Below are 22,996 nucleotides of genomic sequence, written 5' to 3'. Positions count from 1 at the left end.
CCTTCAGCACAGGCCTACCAGACTCATAAATTACAAAGACAGGTGCCAATCTGCCTTTCTCACAAACATCATCCATGTATACACTATTTCAGAGATACTATTGAAGATTCACTTGCACAGCAAATTACAGATTCAAAGCAACTAACAGTTCCAAGTGAAAATCGAAAAAAAGGAACTCTAATTCAATGTTATTTTTTCAATAACAGTTAAATACCTGTTTATACAGGTCAAAATCTACACACATAGAGTTCTCAGGGAATGGCTAGAACTGTTCTCATGGCTGTTCTGCAATACTCAAGAATGCCCTCACCAGCCTCTCACCTCACCTCTTATCCTGCTCACAATCCTTGAAACCATCCCCCTCTATAGGCAATTTCCCCCTTGTTCTATTCTGAAAAAAATTCTCCCCTTGTTCCAGAAGTTAAGTAACATGTTGCACAAGTCCACACAGCTAAAATGAAAAGCACCGTGATTCAAGCTCAGGCCTATTGTGACCAAAGACCAGCTCAACCTTGCCATGTCTCAACTTCTGTGCTACCCTGGCCTCTCCATCCTTCACTTCTCATGCCAATCATTTTGCTGTCTTAAGACCACACACCTTGTTCTCTGTTTCTTTGTACTCCAGCCTATTTCTTCTAAAGAATGAGAGAGTAGGATTGTCTTAGTTTACTTTTCTACTGCTGTGGTAAAACCTCATGACCAAGGCAACTTCTAAAAGAAGCATTTAACTGGGGCTACAGTTTCAGAGGGTTAGAGTCCATGATGGCAGAGCAAAGGCATGGCAGAAATATTGAATAGCAGGGCACTTACATCTTCATCTTCAAGTTCGAGGCAGAGGGGGAATGGCAAGGGAGTCTTTTGAAATCTCCAAGCCTGTCCCCAGTGACACACCACCTTCAACAAGGCCACACACCCCAATCCTTCCCAAACAGTTCTGCAGCTGAGGAACAAGTAGTCAAATGTGAGTCTGTTAAGGCCATTCTCATTCCAACCACTACAAGGGGCTGTGTTTTCTTTATTCCTATGACCTAAATAATAATAGGAATGTTTTCTGCACCAGTCACCAGAAGTGTGCACTGCTAATGAAAGAGGTACAAGTTTATTTTTTTTAATGAACATGCTGAAGACTGCTCAGAAGTCTTCCAAATTTTTTCAATTTGTTTGACTTCTTAAAGTATAAAGAGATATTCAGAATAATGTATCTAAGTGAGAAGACACTCTAAGCTATGAACTGGGCATCCAATAAAAGGATGATTTTAGGTGGTATCAATGAAAGAAAAAAGTAAACAAATCAAAAACATGTCCTCCATAAAAGTATGAAGAGCACTGGTGAGAATGCATAGAAGCAGCATTTTTAGGACTCTGAATCTTAACTAAATGCCTGAAGTAATCCAGAGTACACTGTACAAGAGAAACAGAAAAACTATATAAACAGTGGGCTATATGGTCTTGGAACTTACACTATATCCAACTCATATTCCAGATCTACTCTAGCCTTGTCTACAACCACAGTCAAAATGAGCAGCCTGGAAGTCCCTCGAGAGGTGAGACAGAGGCATGAATTTCCTTCAGAACTGTACTCCAGGACTAAAAGTGATTAAGAGCATTTACTGGTCTTGTAGAGGACTGGACTTCAGTTCCTTGTACCCACAATGAGTGGCTCACAACTGCCTATAACCCCAGTTCTTGGTGGATCCTATACCCTCTGCTGGCGTCTGTGAGAACCTGCATTTGCAGGTCTAGTCAGGGCAGTGCTGGAGAGCTTGCCCTGGTGGTGTAGGTGCAGGAGAGCTGGTGGGTTGACTTCCTCAGATACCATCTAGCTCCCTGATCCAGGGCTTGGAGTTGGCTCACCCTAACCCTAACCCATCTATGAACTGTTGAAGCACGTGAAGGGGAGGTCTTGCAGATCCAAAGCTGCAGGGTCTCCACAACACACAGCAACAACAGGATATCTGAGAGAAGTCCTGGTAAAGATCCGGTATTGATGGTATAGCAGCATACCAGACCAATGACTCATTGCAACAGACATCTGCAAGTAAAAATGTTTGGGCAAAACAGTATATATACTATGTGACACACCGTAACACACTACAGATTACTCGGAGAGATGTTTTCAGGGGATTTTGGGGGGGGAGGGAGGGAGGAGATTGCAAGGGTAGAGGGAGGATACAACGGGACAGGGAGATGAGTAGGTGCAAGCTGATTCACAAAAATTCAATAAAAAGTTTAAAGATCGGCAGCTGACTGGCACTGGTGGCAACATGCCTTTAATCCCAGCACTTGGGAGGCAGAGGCAGGTGGATTTCTGAGTTTGAGGCCAGCCTGGTCTACAGAGTTAAGTTCCAGGACAGCCAGGGCTATACAGAGAAACCCTGTCTCAAAAACAAAACAAAAACCAAAACCAAACCAGCCTGGTATATAGAGCTCTAGGACAGCTAGGGTTACAGGGAGAACCCTGTCTTAAAAAACAACAAAAAGCCAAACCAACCAAACAAACAAACAAAAACAAACACACATAAAATCACTTTTTCCAATGCTTCAACACCATGTCTCACAAACTCTTGAGTAATTTGAAATAATTAACTTTTACTCCATATGAAAGGCTCCAGACCTAACCAGAATTTAAGCTTCTGTGAAACTAAAATCATTTAAAAACATGTGCTTAAAAGACATTTATTAATAAGTCCCAGTAATAATCAAAAAAATAAGCTTAGAAATAAATCTGAGTTTTGGCTTTGACAACTATTCCTCATGAGTCATTTTAATTACACAGCTATTACCTGAGGAATTATTTCTACTTCAAGGCAAGTTTTTAAAAAATTACTCCTCTGGCTAGGCTTATAATAGAGCAAAATAAATATCTTCCAAGATTCAAAGCTTAACATAATTATCTTACAGGAAGTTTAAGGATTAATCCTGCCTGCCTGCTGAACACGGAATCGCTTAGTGAGGGGGGAGGGGTGCAGGCATCAGGCTGATCTAATGGTAAATGGTCCTTGTATGTATTTCTTAGAAATTTTTCAAACAAGCAGAAAAATGCAGGATAAACCTGTGTGACCCAAAGAAGGAACAATTTCTTAAAATACTAAAAAGTCACTAAGAGCTTTGCCTGCTTGCTCTTCCAGGTGACACAGGTTCAGTTCCTGCACCCAGATGGCAACTCCTTTTCTAGGGGATCCAATCCTCCTCTCTAGCTTCCATGGGCAATGGACATATATTATGAACATACAGCCATAAATGAAGGCAAACACTCACAAACATTAATTAAAAAAAAAAAAAAAATACAGGCCGGGCAGTGGTGGTGCATGCCTTTAATCCCAGCACTTGGGAGGCAGAGGCAGGTGGATTTCTGAGTTAGAGCCCAGCCTGGTCTACAGAGTGAGTTCCAGGACAGCCAGGTCTACACAGAGAAACCCTGTCCCAAAAACAAAACAACAACAACAAAAACAAAAACAAAAACAAAAAACAAAACAACAACAACAAAAAATAAAAAGCACAAACCATCAAAGAAAGGTTATGTTAGAGTTAGACTCACAACTGGTTAATTTTTAAAAATTCTATAATTCAGTGAAGGCAAAAAGACAAAGCACACAGTCCAGAAGATACTGTATTGAGAACAAAGCACTTGAACAAAACTCTAAGACAGACATCTGAAACATGGGCCAAAACTTTGAACAGGCAACTCACGGAAAAGAGAACTCTCAGCAGAGCTGAAAGGAGGAACCTCTGGCACAAGCAAGGGAGGGCCAGCTAGGAAAATCTAGGAAAATCAGTGTCATCATAAGGCATTTAAAGAACTGAGAAGCAGTAGGGACATTCCTGCCTGCCTGCCCTACATTCCTGGGGAAGCCTCCTGTGGTTGCTAGTACTGACCCAGCTCCCTAGGCAGAGAGGAAAACACAAAGAGGTGCTTGCCTATCAGATGTCTGAGCCAATGAGACTATTTACAAAAGCCTTAACGTCCACAATATGGATCACAGGTACTCTAAGCCATGTCAGATTACTTTATGATGAATAAGAAATCACCCCTCAGTTTTTCACGTCCTGGAGCTCTAGACCCCACTTTACACCTACAATTTGGCACTCACTTTAAATCAAAGTTCAAAGTTCTTGCTCTATCTACCTCAAGATACTGACTCTATCCAGTAGCACCTACAAGATATTGATGACTACATCATGACACAATTATTTTTTTAATTCTCAAAAAAGCCCTGAGCTGTGTGGGAATGGTAGCCAATTCCTGCAACCAGAGAGCTCCAGGCTAGCCTACACTACAGGGTAAGACCCTGACCTCTACCCACACTTAAAAGTGTTGGACATGCTGGTTTACACATGTAATGCCTACACTGTGGGGGCAGAGGGATCATCATTTTGAGGCCAGTCTTAGCTACTGAGCGAGGTCACCATCTGCCTCAGCAACCAAGGAGACCCTGTCTCAAAACAACAAACTAAAAGCAAGCTTGTCCTCTAGAATGCCAGCAAAACAAAGCATGCCAATATACACAGCATTATGTATTTTCACCACAAAGAAGTATGTTATGGTCATAACTATTTAATTAAGGGTGGGGAAATGCAGAAACACTGCTAGTTGTAATCTACTTAACACAGATGAAATCCTTAAATGGCTTTTGTGCTGGTTTAAATAAGAATGGCTCCCCCAGAGGCCAAGTTTGATTGCTTGGCTGCTAGTTCATGGAACTATTTGGGAAAGATTAGAAAATATGGCCTTATTGGAGGAGAATGGCATTGGAGGTCAGCTAAGAGGTTTCAAAAGCCCATGACAGGCCCAGTTTTTCTCTGTGTGCATATTGCCTGAGATCAGGATGCTCTCAGCTACTGCTCCAGAACCATGTCTGTGTGTTCCCCAGCATTTTGTTCAAGGACTCACCCTCCGAAATTATAATCAAGAGCCCAATAACATGCTTTCTGTTGTAAACTGCCTTGGTCATGGTATCTCTTCACAAAAATAGAACAATAACTGAGACAGCTTTCTTCACAGAAAAATGTCATGACAAAAGAGATCTCCCCTGGCCTGGTGACCAACCACCAGATAATGGAAGCAGGCAGACACAATAAGGCTCATGGAGATTAAAGGGCTCCCTCAGATCATACTTAGAATTTAAAATGCACCTCTGTTCACTTAAAATTTAAAAATTACATGAAGGGAATGAAGCAGGCTCGTAGACCAGTGACACCCAGAAATTAAGAGGTTTTTGGAACCCCGGAGGTGGCAGATGGCTGTTATCATGCCACAAAATGAATATACTGAATTGTACCACAAACAATATGGATATCATTTGGACTACCCTGAGAAAAAGAGAAAGAAAGTCGGGAGGCCCATAAATATTCAAAGAGGGCAAAAAAAAAAAAAAAAAAAAAAAAAAAAAAAAAAAAAAAAAAAAAAAAAGATTGGACTTAAGGCAAAGCTCTACCATAAACAGAGCCATGCTGAAATAAATACAAATGAAAAAGACTATTAAGATGAATGAAAGGAGAAACACCAAGCAGAAGGATGATGAGACGACTCCAGTTGCTGCCAATCTGCTGGACAGAGAGGGGCAGATGAGAGCAAAAGTACTATCCAACACGATTAAGCAGAAACAGAAAGAAAGGCGGGAAAATGGGAGGTCCCTCTACCCTAAGTTCATGCCCAAGGAGAAACAGAAGTATTGAAAGTTATTCAAACAGGGAAAAGGAAAAAGAAGGCATGGAAGAGGATGGTCACTAAAGTCTGCTTTGTTGGTGATGGCTTTACAAGAAAACCACCTAAATATGAAAGGTTCATTAGGCCAATGGGTCTAGTTTCAAAAAAGCCCATGTGACACACCCTGAGCTGAAAGCTACCTTTTGCCTGCCTATACTTGGTGTGAAAAAGAATCCATCCTCCCCATTATATACAACCCTGGGTGTGATCACCAAAGGCACAGTTATTGAAGTGAATGTGAGCGAGTTGGGCCTCGTGACACAGGAGGCAAGGTGATTTGGGGAAAGTATGCCCAAGTTAGCAACAATCCTGAAAACACTGGTGCATAAATGCGGTCTTGCTGGTTTGACAGACACATCGTCATACAAGTCATTCCACTCAATACCGAAGACTACACACTGTCAGGAAAACACCATCGTTGTGATCTTTCTAACTACTAAGCAGCCTTACCACATGTGCAGTCATCAAGAAGTAGTTATTAAATTGTAAAGGAAAATAAAATGCTGCCCAATTTAAAAAGAAAAAAATACTTGAAGACCATTCCCGTACACTTAAAAGTGTGGCTTCCCTAAAAATTTAATCAGAAGAAACAAAATAATTGGAAGACATTTAAAAGCAAGCTGTAGTTCAGGGGAGGCAAGCAAGGACAAGAGCATGTTTCTTCCCTTAAGAAAGAGCTGAGGACTCACACAAGAGGGCAAGTTCTTGCTTTGGGTAAAGGGCCTAGCAGTTCCTCTGCTCTTTACAACCACCAAACTAAACTAAACTAAACTAAAGCTGACTGTAGCTAAACACAACAATCTATTTCATGCTACCATTATTTGATCCTGAAATTACAGCTAAGAGTCATACTTATGCCAATAGAACAGAAAAGCCCAAAGTGAACTCATGCTCTCTTATTAAAGAGCAAATACCTTCAAGCAGACTTCCTTAAAGCTTTCATATGCTCACTCACAAGTGCCTGCCACCTCGTGTGAAAGGAACTCTATCATAAACTTACAAATGAAAAGTCAAGGTTTCTAACAACCATCTCTCTTTGGTGCTAGAGATGCCTAGGGATGCTAAGCCCACACCATAGCACACGCTGTACCACTGTGCTGCAACCCCAGCTCTCAATCACAGCTCCTGGCCTCTTCTCACCACTGACCATTTTATAAGTTCAAAACGTAAGTTTCTGATCTGTGTAGGTCATCCTGACCAGATGAAAATGTGAGCCTTTAGGAGATGGAAAACCAGGAAGTATCCTATGCTCCTGTAGAAGGTCTTGTGGAATCAACAGAAATCACATGATTCTGGGTTTCATGGAAAAAGGTCACTGTGACCATCAGTAAATCCTACGTTTCCTTCAAGTCCCAAGTGCCATTATTTATTTTAAAAGACATCAGAAGTCCAGAAGCATACTCTAAAGGCCTAGCAGTCTAAAAGGCCAGGGGAAATCTGGGTAATAAGAATTTTAAAAATTAAAAACTAAGGCTAAAATATGTACCAGTAACTTATACCAGTTTTAACCCTCAAGAGGCTGATATTGCTAGTTTCCTATGATTAACTCAGAACTCAAAAGGCAAAATTGTCAGATTTTCCCATATAAAGAATTCTACTCTTACCTCATATGACCAGACACACTGCACGCCTGCGAATCTTCGGACACATCTCCCCACCTCTACATCCTCATGGGTGGTGTACATTTCCCGGAGACACTTGCCAATGTGTGGTGCCATTCTCCGAAGCACTTCCCGGCTCAGAATCACACCAGGTCCCCCCATGCAGAAGTTCTCTCCAGGCTCAAGAGCCAGTTTCCCCATTTCTTCTGTAGTGCCCAGTCCTGTCTGTCCGAGAAAGAGGGGCTCGCTGCTATTCAAACTCCTCAGAAAACTCTCCAGACGATCTCCCTTGATGTAAACATCATCATCTGCTCTCATAAACCATTCGTACTTGTCCAGGTAGTGATCGTGCATGTACTTGAGCATCATGAAAGACTTCTTCTGGGGTGGGTAGGAGTCATCCACACCCCTCAGGGGCACTATTGGAATGGGTATAGATGTATCTGAACCCTCACTAGAGAAGAACTCGACTTTCCCAGGAATTGTCTTGGACCAAGTTCTGTAATTAAAATAAATACAGATTAGAGGATAGTTATTCTCAGAAATGCATTTATCTGCTCATTTTGAATTATTATGTGACTGTTTGCCTCCTTTAATGGAGACTCCATTGACTCCATATTCACTTTCATAAGAACCCCAACTGAAGGAAGAGTAAAGCTTAAAAGATCGTTAAGTTCTACTTATAGCTGAAAACCAAACTGACACAGCAAGATCTAGGTAGTCAACTTTTGGATTTCATCAACTCCTACTGACAACCCCTCAGCTCTGTAAGATGGCCAAGCCGGTGAAAGAACAAGCTGCCAAGCCTCATCACCAACTGAGTTTGGTTCCCAGAGGCCACATGATTGAAAGAGAGAACTGACTCCTCCAAGTTGTCCTTTGACTTCTGCATCTGCACCATGGCATGCCCACTCCCACATACTCCCACAAAGTAAGTAAAATGTAAAAAAATAAATGACAAAATCAAATTTTCCAGTCAACAAAGTGTGTTGCAAAGTTCTTCAAGCGCCAAGCAAGACAGATGCAATGGTGAACTAAAACACAGCTAGGACTCATGAGCAGTCAGAGAAAGACATTGTCAGGCTGGCCACATGTGTGCATGCTACCAGCTCTCTGAAAGACAGGAAGCACACGGGCAAAGGAGGTCCAGAACAAGGAATGCTTCCCCGAGGCAGGTTAAGTGCCCAGGATGCTACAGCAGAGCCAAGGTGCAGAGAGCATGGCAGAGCGCTATTCGAGAGATTGGAAAACTCAGCAGAACTAGAATTAGAGCCAACCAGAGTAGTCTTCTATGCTATGCCTAGGGAGGCACCAAACTGAACACAGCAGGAGAAAAGCAGGTATACTCTCAAATTCCCAGGTAGTGATTTGAATTGAAATAAGCCATAGGTAAAGGTCTGAGGTTTAAACGGAGCTGTTTCAAGCCAAACAGAGGAAAGATCAGTGACCAACTAAATGGAAACAGTATCCAGTTGAGAACAATTAATTTAAGACCATCATAATGTCCTTTCCTTTGCTTCAGGCTACTGCTAAAAAACGTTAAGTAATTTAGCTACAACCATTCATTTATATGGATTACTTCCAATATAAATATGACGGCAAATAAAATACAGGCTGAATATCCTTTAAACATTTTACTTTTTTTTGGCTTTTCGAGACAGGGTTTGTCTGTATAGCCCTGGCTGTCCTGGAACTCACTCTGTAGACCAAGCTGGCCTCGAACTCAGAAATCCACCTGCCACCTGCCTCTGCCTCCCAAGTGCTGGGATTAAAGGCATGCGTCACCACCGCTGGGCCATTTTTTACATTTTAAGATGTATGTTTTTCACATTTAAAAAAATATGGATATACCAGTCACTTACCCCTAATCCAAAAATCCAAGTGCTCTGAACACTGGTAGAACTGAACACTGCACTCAAAGTCTCATATTTCAGAGCATTTTAATTCCCACATTAAAAATGCTTAATTTGTAGTAAATTTAATATTAAGAAAATCAAAGCCCAACATGGTGGTGCACATCCTTAATCTCAGCACTAGGGAGGCAGAAGCAGGTCAGTCTAGGCCAGTCTAGGCCAGTCTAGGCCAGTCTAGACCAGTCAAGGCTACATAGTGAGACCCTGCTGAATGTGGGCGGGGAGAAGAAAAGAAAGTCATGAGCTGGAGACACAGGCTAATGGTAGAGTGCAAGGCCAGAGGTTCAATTCCCAGTCTAACTCCGTCTGCCCCCCTACCCACACGCCAACATTGCTCAATACACACAGGTTCCAAATGACAGTTATTCATAAATTTTAACTTACTTCACCAGTACAATTGTATTTCTATAGTGAAAAGATAACTTGGCCCAGCTAAATCTACACAAATCTTTAATGGAGAGTACTAGGAGAAAAATACCTTTAAAAGTATTCTAAGCCAGGTACAGTGTACATATATATTCTCAGAGCTCAGGAGACAGAAGCTAGAGGTCAGTCTGGGCTTCTTAGGGCAACCCTGAAGTACAAAAGTAGGGAAACTGGAACTGGAGGAGCTAGAGGCATGGCAGACATAACTGTCACCCTCCCCTACAGTATAGGAGACTTGAAGGGTCACACACTGATCTTCCAGGAAAACTTAACTGTAGCCAGACCTAACACAGGAGATGCCATCCAAGCGCCCTAGAGCAGGTCAGAGTTCAGTGGGGCCATTGCCACCATCCAACTCCACACTCTTCACCTCTGAAACTAAAATTCTAAAGTTACTGTTATAACTTTAAATGAGATACTTCAAAAACAAAACTACTTTTCATTTATCTTTCTAATCAAAATATAAGGAATAAAAAAAACCAAATTATCTGTTCACACTGAAGAAATATTCAGTTGCATAAAACATTCTATCAGGGTCCTCTCAAAAAGTCCAAGGGCTGAATATATCCTATTTTCTCATATCTAAGGTATTAACTATGCGGAGTGTCAGTGTTTCATTTACCAACAGCAAACACTGCCCACTGTAAGCCAATCAACAACTAGAAACCGCACCTATTTCAAAGCTGTCAGCGTCTGGAAAAGGACATCTTAGAACGGGTCCAGAACTGCAGTTAATGTTTTCCCAATGCCTTTGGACTAGTTTAAACAGATTTGTGTACGCTGTGCCATGCGGCTCTTTAGGAAAGAGCCATGAGACCAATGACAGAGAAAGCTCTATCACATTACAGATTCTACACCAGGTACTGTACTTCATTTCTACTAATGATATGCTCTTTTAAATTTAAAAAAAAAAAAAAAAGCAAGCTGGAGAAATGGCTCTGCAGTTAAGCACATGTGCTATTTTGCAGAGGATGAGGGTTGGGGTCCCAGCACAACATAAGGCTTACTCCTGCTTATAACTCCAGTTTCGAGGGATCTTCTTCCAGTCTCTGAGAACACCAGCACATATGATGCATGCATGTACGCATATATTCATGTATACATATACATATAAATGGAGAGCCTCACATATGCACATAAAGTAAATCTGTGAGGTGTGTGTGCGTGCAGTAGCACAGGGCTATAGTCCCAGTTACTCAGGAGGCATAGGTAGAACAGGACAACTTGAGATCAAGTTTGAGATCAGCCTGGGTAGGCAACATGGTGAGACTCGCTTTTAAAAAGCAAAATAGAGCGAAAAGGTAAAGTAAATAAAGGAGAGATGAACTGTTAATGTAAGAAGAAACTAGCTCTACTATAAAGGGACAAATCCTTTGTCAAGGAGCTACAACATACAGAATATATGACAACCTATAGGTAACTCTCTGATGTGGTCACACCTGCAGGAGAAAACACATCCCAACACTCCCCTAACCACAGGAAGCCAGTGTACCGGACCCTTTTAAGCCAAGGAACCCTAATTCTGCTGTCTAGTAATGTTTGGACTTTCTTGTTTTCTTTCAGTCACAATAATTCTTTGAAAATGTAAACTATCTCAATGCTTGCCACCCAACAGAGGTCATGAACACTTAGAATGAGAATTGCCCCCTCCTATACAGCAGGTGACTTACAGATGCTGTGTGTTATGTTTGCCAAGGGACAAAAATCACTTCCAGATGAACTTCACAGAACTGTCCACCAGCCCAGCCATACTTTCTACAATTTGTACATGAAGGAAAACAAGTTTTCTCAAAGCACAAAAAGGAAACAATTATTCAGAGGGAAAGGTTGGAGGCTCCATGTGTTGAATATACTGTAACTCATGGTGCTTCTGAAATGCAAGTCAAAGCTAAAGAATGGCTACCATCTTAGGAGTGAGTTTTAAAAGGTGAGGATGAAAGCAACTTATTGCCTATCAGTATAAATAAGTCATTGTCATTTAGTGATTACTAAAACAGATCAAGTTCTAAGTAACACTACAGCAACCAACCCCAAAATCACAAAAATACTAGAGCAAGAGGATGCTAGTGGGGAGGAGCAGCTAAGGCAACTCCTGTCCTCAAAGAAACAACCTATTACAGAACATGCTACAGTGCTCTGATGTGCGCCACTAGGGTGAGTGAGCCCTGATTCCAGCCCAGAGACTTATTAGAGAAGGCAGAGGCTTGCAAATTAGGTAGGGAAAGGAGAAGTAAGAGACAGGAAGTGTATGCACTGTAGTAATGGTCATGTGGAAAATCTCACACATTTCTGCCTAAAAACCTAACCCTCAAGCCATATACTATATTTGAATTGTGCTTAACTCTTAGGGAAGAATTCTAATAAGAGTTTAAATTTTAAGTGTTTTTACTCAAAATACGAGGCTCTTTCCTATTTGCCTGAAGATGAGAATTCATCTCTGCTGCACTGTTTGCCAGTGCCCCCAGCAGAATGCAAGCAGAAAGAAAGCACTGCTAACACAGCCAACATGGATGCGATTAATGTCCCAACTGTGACTTGAAATGCTGTAATTTGTCCAAGAAGAGAAAGCAATTAATTTTAAAACAGACAATCCAACCTCAAATCTTCTTTAAAAGCTCCTCTGTGTTTTGGTAACCCCACCCACTTATTATCCAGTCCTTTTTAGGTAACCCAGGGCAAGCCTCTTGTTGTCTTTTCTATTCTAATTGAAGGGTGGTTTGAGGAAAATCTTCTCATTATGAATTCTTTGCAAACCCTCCAATCTTAAGAAATTGTGATCTTTTCAATTAGGGTTCCACAAAGTGAATGCATTCTGGAACATAACTCAATTCACTGTTCTGTGGGAGGAGGAAGAGGAAGGGAACATACTCAGAATTTCAAATTGAAGGCAATATTGCTGAACAAGCAAGCCTGTCCTTTTTCTGTGATCAAAACAGGTCAAGTTCCGTGATTTTCATAAGTAAATGTCTACTTGGCCATCAACACATTTGCTGCCTGGGGCTCTCAATGGATATGACAGAACATTTGCAAAGGTCCTTGCCAGAAAGCTGAATTTTCAATGGTTTGATACCCAATTCTTTCTTTAAAAAAAAAAAAATTGTATTTTTTCTTTTCTTTTCTTTTCTTTTTTTTAAATTTTATTTACAATATCTCCTTTCCCAGGTTCCCCTCTAAAAAAATAAAAGGAAAAAAACCAAAAACTAAAAACAAACCCCTGTTCCCTCCCCCCTCCCCCTGCTCACCATCCCACCCCCTCCTGCTTCCTGGCCCTGGCATTCCCCTACACTGGGGTATAGAACCCCCACAGGGCCAAGGGCCTCTCCTCCCATTGATGATCTACTTGGCCATCCTCTGCTATACATATACTGCTGGAGCCATTAGTCCCACCATGTATACTCTTTGGTTGGAGATTTAGTCCCTGGGAGCTCTGAGGGTACTAGTTAGTTCGTATTGTTGTTTGTCCTAAGGGGCTGCAAACCCATCAGCTCCTTGGGTCCTTTCTCTAGCTCCTTCATTGGGGAACCGGTACTCAGTCCAATGGATAGCTGTGAGCCTCTACTTCTGTATTAGTCAGGTACTGTCAGAGCCTCTCAGAAGACAGCTATATCAGGCTCCTGTCATCCAGCACTTGCTGGCATCCATAATAGTGTCTAGATTTGATGATTGAATATGGAAAGGATTCCCAGTTGGACCAGTCTCTGAATTGTCCTTCCTTTAGTCTCTGCTCCATAGTTAGTCTCTGCAGCTCTTTCCATGGATATTTTGTTCCCCCTTTTAAGAAGGAACAAAGTACCCACACTTTGGTCTTCCTTGTTCTTGAGTTTCTTGTGGTTTGTACTTTGAATATTCCGATCTTCTGGGCTAATATCCACTTATCAGAGAATGAATACCATGTGTGTTCTTTTGTGATTGGGTTACTTCACTCAGGATGATATTCTCCAGATCCATCCATTTCCCCAAGAATTTCATTAATTCATTGTTTTTAATAGCTGAGTAGTACTCCATTGTGTAGATGTACCACATTTTCTGTATCCATTCCTCTGTTGAGGGACATCTGGGTTGTTTCCAGTTTCTGGCTATATAAATAAGGCTGCTATGAACATAGTGGAGCATGTGTCCTTATTACATGTTGGAGCATCTTCTAGGTATATGCCCAGGAGTGGTATAGCTGGGTCTTCTGGTAGTACTGTGTCCAATTTCCTGAGGAACTACCAAACTGATTTCCAGAGTGGTTGTACCAGCTTGCAATCCCACCAGCAATGAAGGAGTGAGTGTTCCTCTTTCTCCACAACCTCACCAGCATCTGCTGTCACCTGAGTTTTTTATCCTAGCCACTCTGACTGGTGTGAGGTGGAATCTCAGAGTTGTTTTGATTTGCATTTCCCTGATGACTAAGGATGTTGAACATTTCTTTAGGTGCTTCTCAGTCATTCGATATTCATCAGTTAAGAATTCTTTTTTTAGCTCTGTACCCCATTTTTTAATAGGGTAATTTGGTTCTCTGGAGTCTAACTTGAGTCCTTTGTATATATTGGATATTAGCCCTCTATCATATATAGGATTGGTAAAGATCTTTTCCCAATTTGTTGGTTGCCGTTTTGACCTACTGACAGTGTCTTTTGCCTTACAGAAGCTTTGCAATTTTATGAGGTTCCATTTGTCAATTCTTGATCTTAGAGCATAAGCTATTGGTGTTCTGTTCAGGAAATTTTCCCCTGTGCCTATGTGTTCGAGGCTCTTCCCCACTCTCTTTTCTATTAGTTTCAATATATCTGGTTTTATGTGGAGGTCCTTGATCCACTTGGATTTGAGCTTTGTACAAGGAGATCAATTTGCATTCTTCTACATGCTAACCATCAGTTGAGCCAGCACCATTTGTTGAAAATGCTGTCTTTTTTCCACTGGATGGTTTTAGCTCCTTTGTCAAAGATCAAGTGGCCATAGGTTTGTGGGTTCATTTCTGGGTCTTCAATTCTATTCTACTGATCTACCTGCCTGTCACTGTACCAATACCATGCAGTTTTATCACAATTGCTTAAGGTCTGGATACCCAACTCTTTCTACAGCCCAGATAAGGCACTGAAATGTGAGAGTGCCAAGGAAATCTTCTATTTCCTCAAGTTTCTAAATGTTATACACTGTACAGATTAAACCATACTAAGAAATGTAGCTGGACAGCTGGCAGGTTCTAGTTAATATCACTGTAAGAAAAACTACATCTACAATACAGACATTGTCCTGGGTAAGCAGCCATTAACATATGGCTACATTTACAAAGCAGGCAAAAAGGGCTAAGGATGTAGCAAGTGATATACAGTGCATGCCTAGCAAGTTCAAGAGCCTGGACTCTCTGCCCTACCCCACACAACTTAATGCAGGGAAGACTATATATAGATATCCTGGCTTACTAAATATTCAAAAATAATGTACAGCTCTACCCCAAAGTATTCACTGTGGTTGTTTCTAGGTGGGGAATTTGAAAAGACTTATTTAGGAGCTTGAGAAGTGGCTCAACCATAAAGAACATTTGCCCTCTACTGGCTTCTTTGGGCACAAGACATGCATGTGGTACACAAACATACATGCAGGCAAAACATACAAACCTAAATAAAGTCTTACCAACATGGCTACCTAAGCATGACCTGAACAAGAACAACAATAGACATGCTAACATGGACTTGGGGGAGTGAGGTAAAGAACGGCAGGTAACTGAGGACTGCTGAGAGCAGGGGTAACTGCCTTCCCCAGGGAAGGGCAACCAACTAGTTATCCAATACCAAAGAAGCAGCCCTAAAGCCATATACATACAAGTAACATCATAGAGGCTGAACAGGTATTTATGTATTTAGGAACACACACACACACACACACAAACAAACAAACAAAGAAAAAAGGGGTTTTGAATTTGAAAGAGATGGGGGTACATGTGAAGGCTTGGAGGAGTAAATGCAATTATAATCTCAAAAATTAAAAATTTTAGGGTAAAAATATTTTGAAATTAAAACATTTAATTTTCTTTGTATTTTCTACATCTTCTATAATAGATAGATATATTTACCAAGGGGGGGGGGGGATTCCACAGGGGAAGCTTTCTGTAACAAGAAAAACAGAAAGACAGCAGAACAGTTTATTTTGTAATAATCTTATCCAACAGGCAAAACAAAGAAAAGTGTCATAAGATCAAGTTCCCCTTTTACAGTTTCTACATTTTGTTAATTACGCTAATTTTGCTAATTAGAAAGGAGAGAAGACTTTCTATTCCACAAACCACTCTTACACCATGTCGCCTGCTGGTTACAGAGTGCTAAGCTTGAAAGCTAAAATCACCGAGGATACAGCTTCTCAGGCTTGTGGCTAAGTGGCTGGAGTCTAAGCAGGAAGTCAAAATGTTTGCAGAACTGATGGACACTAGGGACTAAATGTACATAATCCTTTCTGTTAGGGAAAGGATTTAAGATCATGGAACCAAAATGCATGCATAAGGAGAAAAGTGAACAAGAGAATAATAATTTCAGAGAGAGGAAGAGGGAGGGGTGACCCAGACCAAAGCAGGAAGGGCAAAATCTTGATGAATGAAGGGTACTCTGCCCTGTTCTCTGCCAGGGCAAACTGGGACAGCTTCAGCACTCTCAGGAGGTACCTTCAGCTCGAGCAAGCTCCTGTGTTCAGACCTGAGCTCACAGTGTCACCAGTGTGTGCTAACAGTGGCCAACTTTCAGCTATAAGCTGTCTAGGAAACAAAAGGAGATGCCACAAACCTGTCCAGTTGTTCAGGCTTCCATGTAAGAGCTATTGCATACATGAGGTCCTAGGAGAAGAGCCTCCTCCAGGCCCACTCAGGGGAGGCAGGCAAAAGCACCCAGTGGGAAGCAGTCTGAACTCATCCTCTCACAAAGTGCTGAAGGAAGATGCTGCTGTCCACTGTCAGTCAGAGCAGGATAGGGACCTGTGCAGACTCAGCCACTAACTGACAAGGGCTGATTTCTCTCAGTATAGGAACCCCCACTTTAACTGTCTTTGGCATCCCTATGGGTATGTGGTTTCTGGGTATATGATTTCCTCTCAAGTCAACTGACTCACTGTGCTTAAGAAATGAGTAATCTTAAGCTGTTACAGGAATAGGTGAAAAATAGAATAGAGAACAATGGGGAAATTATTTTAAAAGGTTAAATTATACTCTTTACTCCTGATCCTTAAACATAGACTTACTGGGAAAGCAAGAATAAAAGTGTATCTTTGCTTTATGATCCAAGCACTTGGGAAACTGAGGCAGGAAGATACCCAGTTAGGCTGTACTATATACTGAAACCTTATTCTAAAAGGGGCAGAGGGAAGCCCTTTTCTTACAGCTTCCCACTTCAACAATGGTCTGGACAGTAGTCCAGAAGGCATCCCAAGTATTAGAAGCCAGCCTGTTGAGCCCAAGTTCACAACCAGCAGTAAGAACACTCACCAGGAGACCACAATACACCTATTTTTTTGGAAACATAAGAATTAACAGAGGTATAAACGAGAGAAGGTGTGTGGTAGCTTTCTTCCAGTCTCCAAATGAATACCACAGAGCTCTCTGAATAACTTCTGTACTCCTGCTATATACTTAAAGTTCTTGTATTTTCTTGAGCCACAGTTCTTATTAGGCCCAAGTAAGTGTTTTTGTTTGTTTTGTTTGTCTGTCTGCTGGGGGTAGGATGAGTATATAGTATATATAAACGAAATGCAAGTTTTCAATTCTTGGGAAAAAAAAAAGATCAGAGAAGTTATGCAAACAATAAAACCATCCCAGGCTTGCTCTTGTACCTCAGTGTCCTGATGCTGTGAGGTGCAACCTGGAATCAGCCTGTTCACCAGCTGCCTCCAGCCACCCACTGCAGCATCCACAGGCTGCTTTCCAGCCTCTCACTCTTACCAGGTGGAGAACTCTGAAGTATCATTACCACAGGAAACTGCGGATATCACAGGAAACTCAGGGCCAGCAAGGACAGACAGCTCATGAGTACCAGCCAAGTAGACAAACAGGTGGCCCTCTGCGGCCAGCATATCTTCTCAGTGGCACTTGTTCCCTAGTTATCTCCTTTTATTTCACAGTAAGGACTAGAGCACCGATAAGACCCAGGAAACAGTTCTCTCAGATAAGGAGGGCAGCCTCACACACACTTCATCCACTTCCACCTGCCCTTTGTCTGCCTGGGTTGGCAACATAGAAACTCCTTCAGATTGTGACTGGGTTTAACTCTTAAGCCAAAAAACTTAACTCAAACCTTCCTGTGAGATTTTGTTTACTATCACAGATCCTGCACACTTATGTGTGGACACTGCCATCAGAAACAAACTCAACAAAGCTTAATACAACCAGCCTCCAAATAGCAAGACCATCAGCTGAACTTCCAAACACAGATCCCATCAACTACTCTCATGCTGAAGATACCACTTTTGTAGATACCACAGTCGTTCTACAAAACTCAGGTTCCAGAGTCTGGCCCAAGTGATGTCCCAGAGGAAACTCCAAATCCCCAAACTCTAAAAGGCAGTCCAAATATTCAGAAATGGGCTCAACCTACTAACTATATGGACTAATGGACTGTAGGAGGATTTGTGGTGGTCAGATAAAAGCCAGCATCCACCAGGTCTTCCCCTCTACCAAAAGGAATGAATACCTGTGGTGCCTATTAACACACCCTCGCCCTTTCACCTCCTCTCTAGCTAATGCTGCTCCAGTTTCTGGGTTTTCATCCAGCACCCACCCCACCCCACTATTCTCCCTATGCCCAGCTCTCCAGTCTCTCTGGTCCTGCTTCTCTCTAGGTTCCCTGTTTTCTATCCCTGCTATTATTCTCTGCTCTCTCAGATAGCCCTGGCCTAGACTGTATGTTCAGTCTACTTTCAACCTCTGCTCTGGACTCTTCTAGATGCCTTTGGCTATGTTCTCGTATCCTACCTTCCCCACCTTCCCACCTCCCCACCCCTGTCACACACACACACCCCTACAATAAAAAGCTTCCCCTTAACTACACTATGGTTGTATGGCTGGCCATGCCATCAGTTTCTGTAGCACACAGGTGCCTTCCCTCACAGGCCCTTGGTGTCCCTGCTGTCACTTCCCCAATGGCTCATGGTTCTCCTTTCTCATTACCCACTACTACCATTTCCTGCTACTTCATGACTTAGAACACCTGAAATTGTCACTGTCTCTAAAACTCCTACTTGTTCTTCAAGGCTCAGAAGAAGAGAAAGGGTAGGAGTGTGATCAGACGGCCCTTGCTCAATGCCCTTCCTTCTGCACACTTTTATGGGTACCTTGTAAGCCCTTGTCAGTCAACAGTCTTCAGCTTTTTGTCTAAACTAGGCTTTGTGGGGCTGCAGCCCCGTATTTGTAATCCTTCAATAACCAACATCGAAAATGTCTGGCAACCACACCAATCCCACAAGAACTGACAATACAGACCCTCTGACTCTGACAGATAAAAATCACTCATTTTCAGACCACAACTTAAACCAGTCTCTTTCTACATGTAATTCATAACTTGAAATTAGTTGTGCTCCAAAGCACACTTAAAAGTTGATTATTTGGATTTTTACATGTAAACACCTTCCAAATATTTGCTAAAACAAACTTAGTGGAAGAGAGCAACTGACCTGTTTCAAGTTTACTTAGCTCAAGAAATTAGGAAATTACTGATATGTTACAGAGAAGCTCATTAAGGCTGACCAGAGGAACAGTCTGCCTTTTTTCAAAGTATTAGCAAGGGTCATTAACTGATAAAAGCCTATCTTGAGTAAGAGTCCGGTTCTCACTTTTTCTTCCCACACTCCTCCACACACTAATGCTAATCATTCCTGGACAGAAACGGGCAGCCAGTCACATCCTCAGGGGAAGTAAATAGGAAAGTAAAGAAAAAGACTGTCACCCACCTCCAGGCCAGGGACAGTAAGATCCAAATAACTGTGAGGTGTTAGGATAGCTCACTGTTTTTTCCGTGTGTGTGTGTGTGTGTGTGTGTGTGTGTGTGTGTGTGTGTGTGCATGTGCGTGTTGCAGGAGACGGGAAACCGTCTCAGGCATCACCTTCAAAAAAGCTGCCCACTTCTTGACATAGTTTCTCGCTGGCCTGAAACTTAACCACTTAGACTATGTTGGCTGTCCAGTAAGCCTCAGAAACCCTACCCAGTCCTCTGCCCTGCTTCCCTACTCCCCCCTCCATACCTGGGTCCCAGACTAGAACTCAGGTCCTTGTACCTTGCAAGCACTTTACTAATTGGGCTATTATCTCCAACTGAAGATCAGTGTTCTGAGCATTAAAAACAGATGAAGAAAAAGAGCTAGGTATTCCAGCAAACAGGTCTGAGGCAGGAGAATACCAACCCGAAGGTCACCCTCAGCTACTTAACAGATTTCTTTTCTAAGACTTTGAACTATATGGACACCAATGCCGGGAGGCTGCAGCAGTTATGAGTACCTCATGTGGCTGGGACTGTCTTTTTCCTTCTCCAAGCAGAAAAAGAAATTATTTCCTTTAAAAAAAAAAAAGTCCCCTTCTCCTCCCCTCCCCCCCACGGGACTGGCCTGGCAACAAAGGCTGTAATCCTAGCTACCTGGAAGCTAAGGCAAGTTCAAGGCCAGCTTAGACAGCTTAATAAGATCCTGTCTCATTTGAAAACCCAAAAGGGCTGAGGGTGTGTGTCTTCAGTGATAAAGCTATTTATCCACTGTGCTCAAAAGAACTTTCTCAGGATAGTACCATTTGAAAATACCTTTTTGACCTTAAGGAGGGCAATCTAAAATCAGGAGCAGGAAGTGAAGACCTCAGCTTGCAGTACCGGCACGGCACTTGGGAGGGTGAGAGGAGGAGCAGCACTAGGTGCTCAAGGCCAGCTTGGCCTACAGAGTGAGTCTCAGGAAACGAAACAACAGCAGCAAGAGATGTGCACTTACTGGCTGCCCTTCCCAAAGACCTGGGTTGGGTTCCCAGCACCCGCATGGTAGTTCATAACCATCTCTAATTCTCGTCTCAGAGGATCTGAGGCCCCCTTCTGGCCCCCTTGGATACAGGCACACACATAGTACACAGACATACATGCAGGCAAACACCCAGACACATTAATAATAATAGTAATAATAATAATGGAAAAGGCAGGTTCTATTATTTGACTATTTAGCCTCTATATAATTTTAAAAACTAAGAAAAGAAATCAAGAAAATACGAACTACAGTTAGTAACTCCAGACACTCAATCAACCTGCTGATAAATAACACACCAAATTACTACATGTGAATCATGATACTTTAAGTAAATATGCATAACAGACAAATAACTTTGCAAATGAGCCTATACAAATTATTTTCTATATGTATTTACGGAATCTCAGCTACTCCCTTTCGGCTCAAAGCCTCAAGTGGCTTTCCCACTCACTCAGACTTAATTCCAAGGGTCTGAACAGTCAGACCCAATTCCTTCTTTTATGGTCTTCTTGGGGTTCCTTCCAAGTGGGCTTCTGCCTCTCAGCATCCAGCTTCCCTTTGTCAGTATGTTTATCAGGGATAGTCACACAACCAGCCTTTCACTATCTGACCCTGGGGGTACAAATGCCCCTTCCTCTAAAGCCATCACAACCAGCTAATACAGACAGGGCACCACCCTGCCCAGTCCCTATTCTATTTTCTCCCATTACTAGCCCAAACCCTTTTTAGAGCCTGTCCCTTTTACTACAACTAGCAGGACACACTTTTGACTTGCTGTGCCTTCACACTCAGGTTTTGGACGCACAACGGCCATATGGGTTACCTGTTTTACAAAGGGCTGAACTGTACCTAAGTGCACTTAGACGTCTGAATGAGCCAAGATCATTCCTGTGAGCTTAACAGCTAGGCAGCTACAAAGGACCTGCAAAAGCTGGCTCCAACTGGGCTCTGTGCACTTTTGAGTTCCATTCTGCTTACTTTTAAAACTGTTTTCTGTCTCCTACTAGCTACCACTGCTCCGATGTCTCTCAGTGGGGCCTCGCTGCACTTCAAATGCACAGCAGGTCTACAAAGTAAGAGCATATACGATGGAGTTGTTCCACCACTGAAGCATTACACTACAGTAACTTTAGTCCAGACAAGCATAACTTCCTGGATTTTTCAAGGGAGCTCCCTCTGGATCTCAGTCCTGGAAAGAGAAGGTTGCTAGTCCCAAAACATAAACTCTGACAATATCAATCTTATATCACAATGCCCTCTTACTAAAAGTGTTGGCATCTCCTTAATCTATAAGCCAAACAACTGTTTTTTAAATCAGAGGAGGAGGAGGAAGAGGAGGAAGAAGAGAAGGACAACAAACTGAAGGAGGTTTTGTTTTTTTAAAGACAAAGTCACATGTAGCAGGGGGTCCTTGAACTTCTAACCTGCCTGCCTCTACCTCTTGAATGCAGGATGAAGAATGAGCCAGGTGTGGTGGCACACAAACTCAGGCTCCACTTTTTATGCAAGATTCAAGAATCAAACTCCTTTCAGACAGTACTGTACAAGGACACTCTGTGTGGACTTCTGGGCCAGGCTGCAAAGCCCAGTGCACTGTAATAATAATGCACAACCTCATAACTTCCCTCTCCCAATTCAGGCCTTCCCTGAATTTTCCCTAAGGCTAGACAATCTCACTACAGGGCCGACAGGCTGAGAGGTGGAGACCCTGAGCAGCAGGGAGCAGCTCTCCATGTGCTCTGCTTTCTTCAGATCACAGATAAAGACTAAGTTCCCACTGCCCTAAAGAAAACAGTGAGAAAATCTTAATATGAAAGAAAAGAGACCAAAAGGATGGCACACACTTACCTTGGCAAGATGGGCTTCAGGAAAACATGGTCAACTATAAAAGTAGTGTACATACATGTACACTTCTTGGTATCACTGGCAAGATCCCAATTGACTTATGTATACTGATTTTATATACATGAAAAAATACGCAGAGGGGTAAGAAGTTGTATCACCTATCTGGACAAACTACTCTGGCAATTGTCTCCAGAGTTGTGATTTCATGTCATCTGTCACTAAACCGTAACATCGTGGATTTATTTTCAAAACCACAACACAATTTAGTGGTCTTTTCCTCAATTTAATCTTATTACTGAAAGGGCATTTATTTTATTTACAACTACCTACTGTGTGTATGTTGTGTGGCAGTGCAAATATACCTCACAGCAGAGGTGTGAAAGTCAAGAGGACAATTTGGGGGAGTCAGCTCTCTCCTACCCTGTGGGATCTGAGGACTAAACTCAGGTTGTCAGATTTACTCACAATCACCTTTACCTACTGAGCCACCTGGAGGGAGGGGCTCTCTCTCTCTCTCTCTCTCTCTCTCTCTCTCTGATTTGTTTGCT

The 22,996-nt window shown here is 42.2% G+C and overlaps 1 protein-coding gene and 1 pseudogene across 1 annotated transcript in view; one reads left to right on the top strand and one right to left on the bottom strand.

Annotated features, from left to right (window-relative positions):
- The window catches only part of Chsy1 (chondroitin sulfate synthase 1), a 67,516-nt gene that overhangs the window by 42,377 nt on the left and 2,143 nt on the right, over positions 1 to 22,996 (bottom strand). The window contains exon 2 of the mRNA XM_031386918.1: positions 7,312 to 7,807. Coding sequence (XP_031242778.1) covers positions 7,312 to 7,807 — 496 coding nt within the window. The remainder of the gene's footprint in view (positions 1 to 7,311; positions 7,808 to 22,996) is intronic.
- Positions 5,185 to 6,056, top strand: LOC116102352 (annotated as a pseudogene).

The sequence above is a fragment of the Mastomys coucha genome, unplaced genomic scaffold (assembly GCF_008632895.1).
Source record: "Mastomys coucha isolate ucsf_1 unplaced genomic scaffold, UCSF_Mcou_1 pScaffold21, whole genome shotgun sequence".
NCBI classification, from domain to species: Eukaryota; Metazoa; Chordata; class Mammalia; order Rodentia; family Muridae; genus Mastomys; species Mastomys coucha.
The sequence above is the reverse complement of the archived record's forward strand: the minus strand, read 5'-3'. Positions and strand labels throughout refer to the sequence as shown.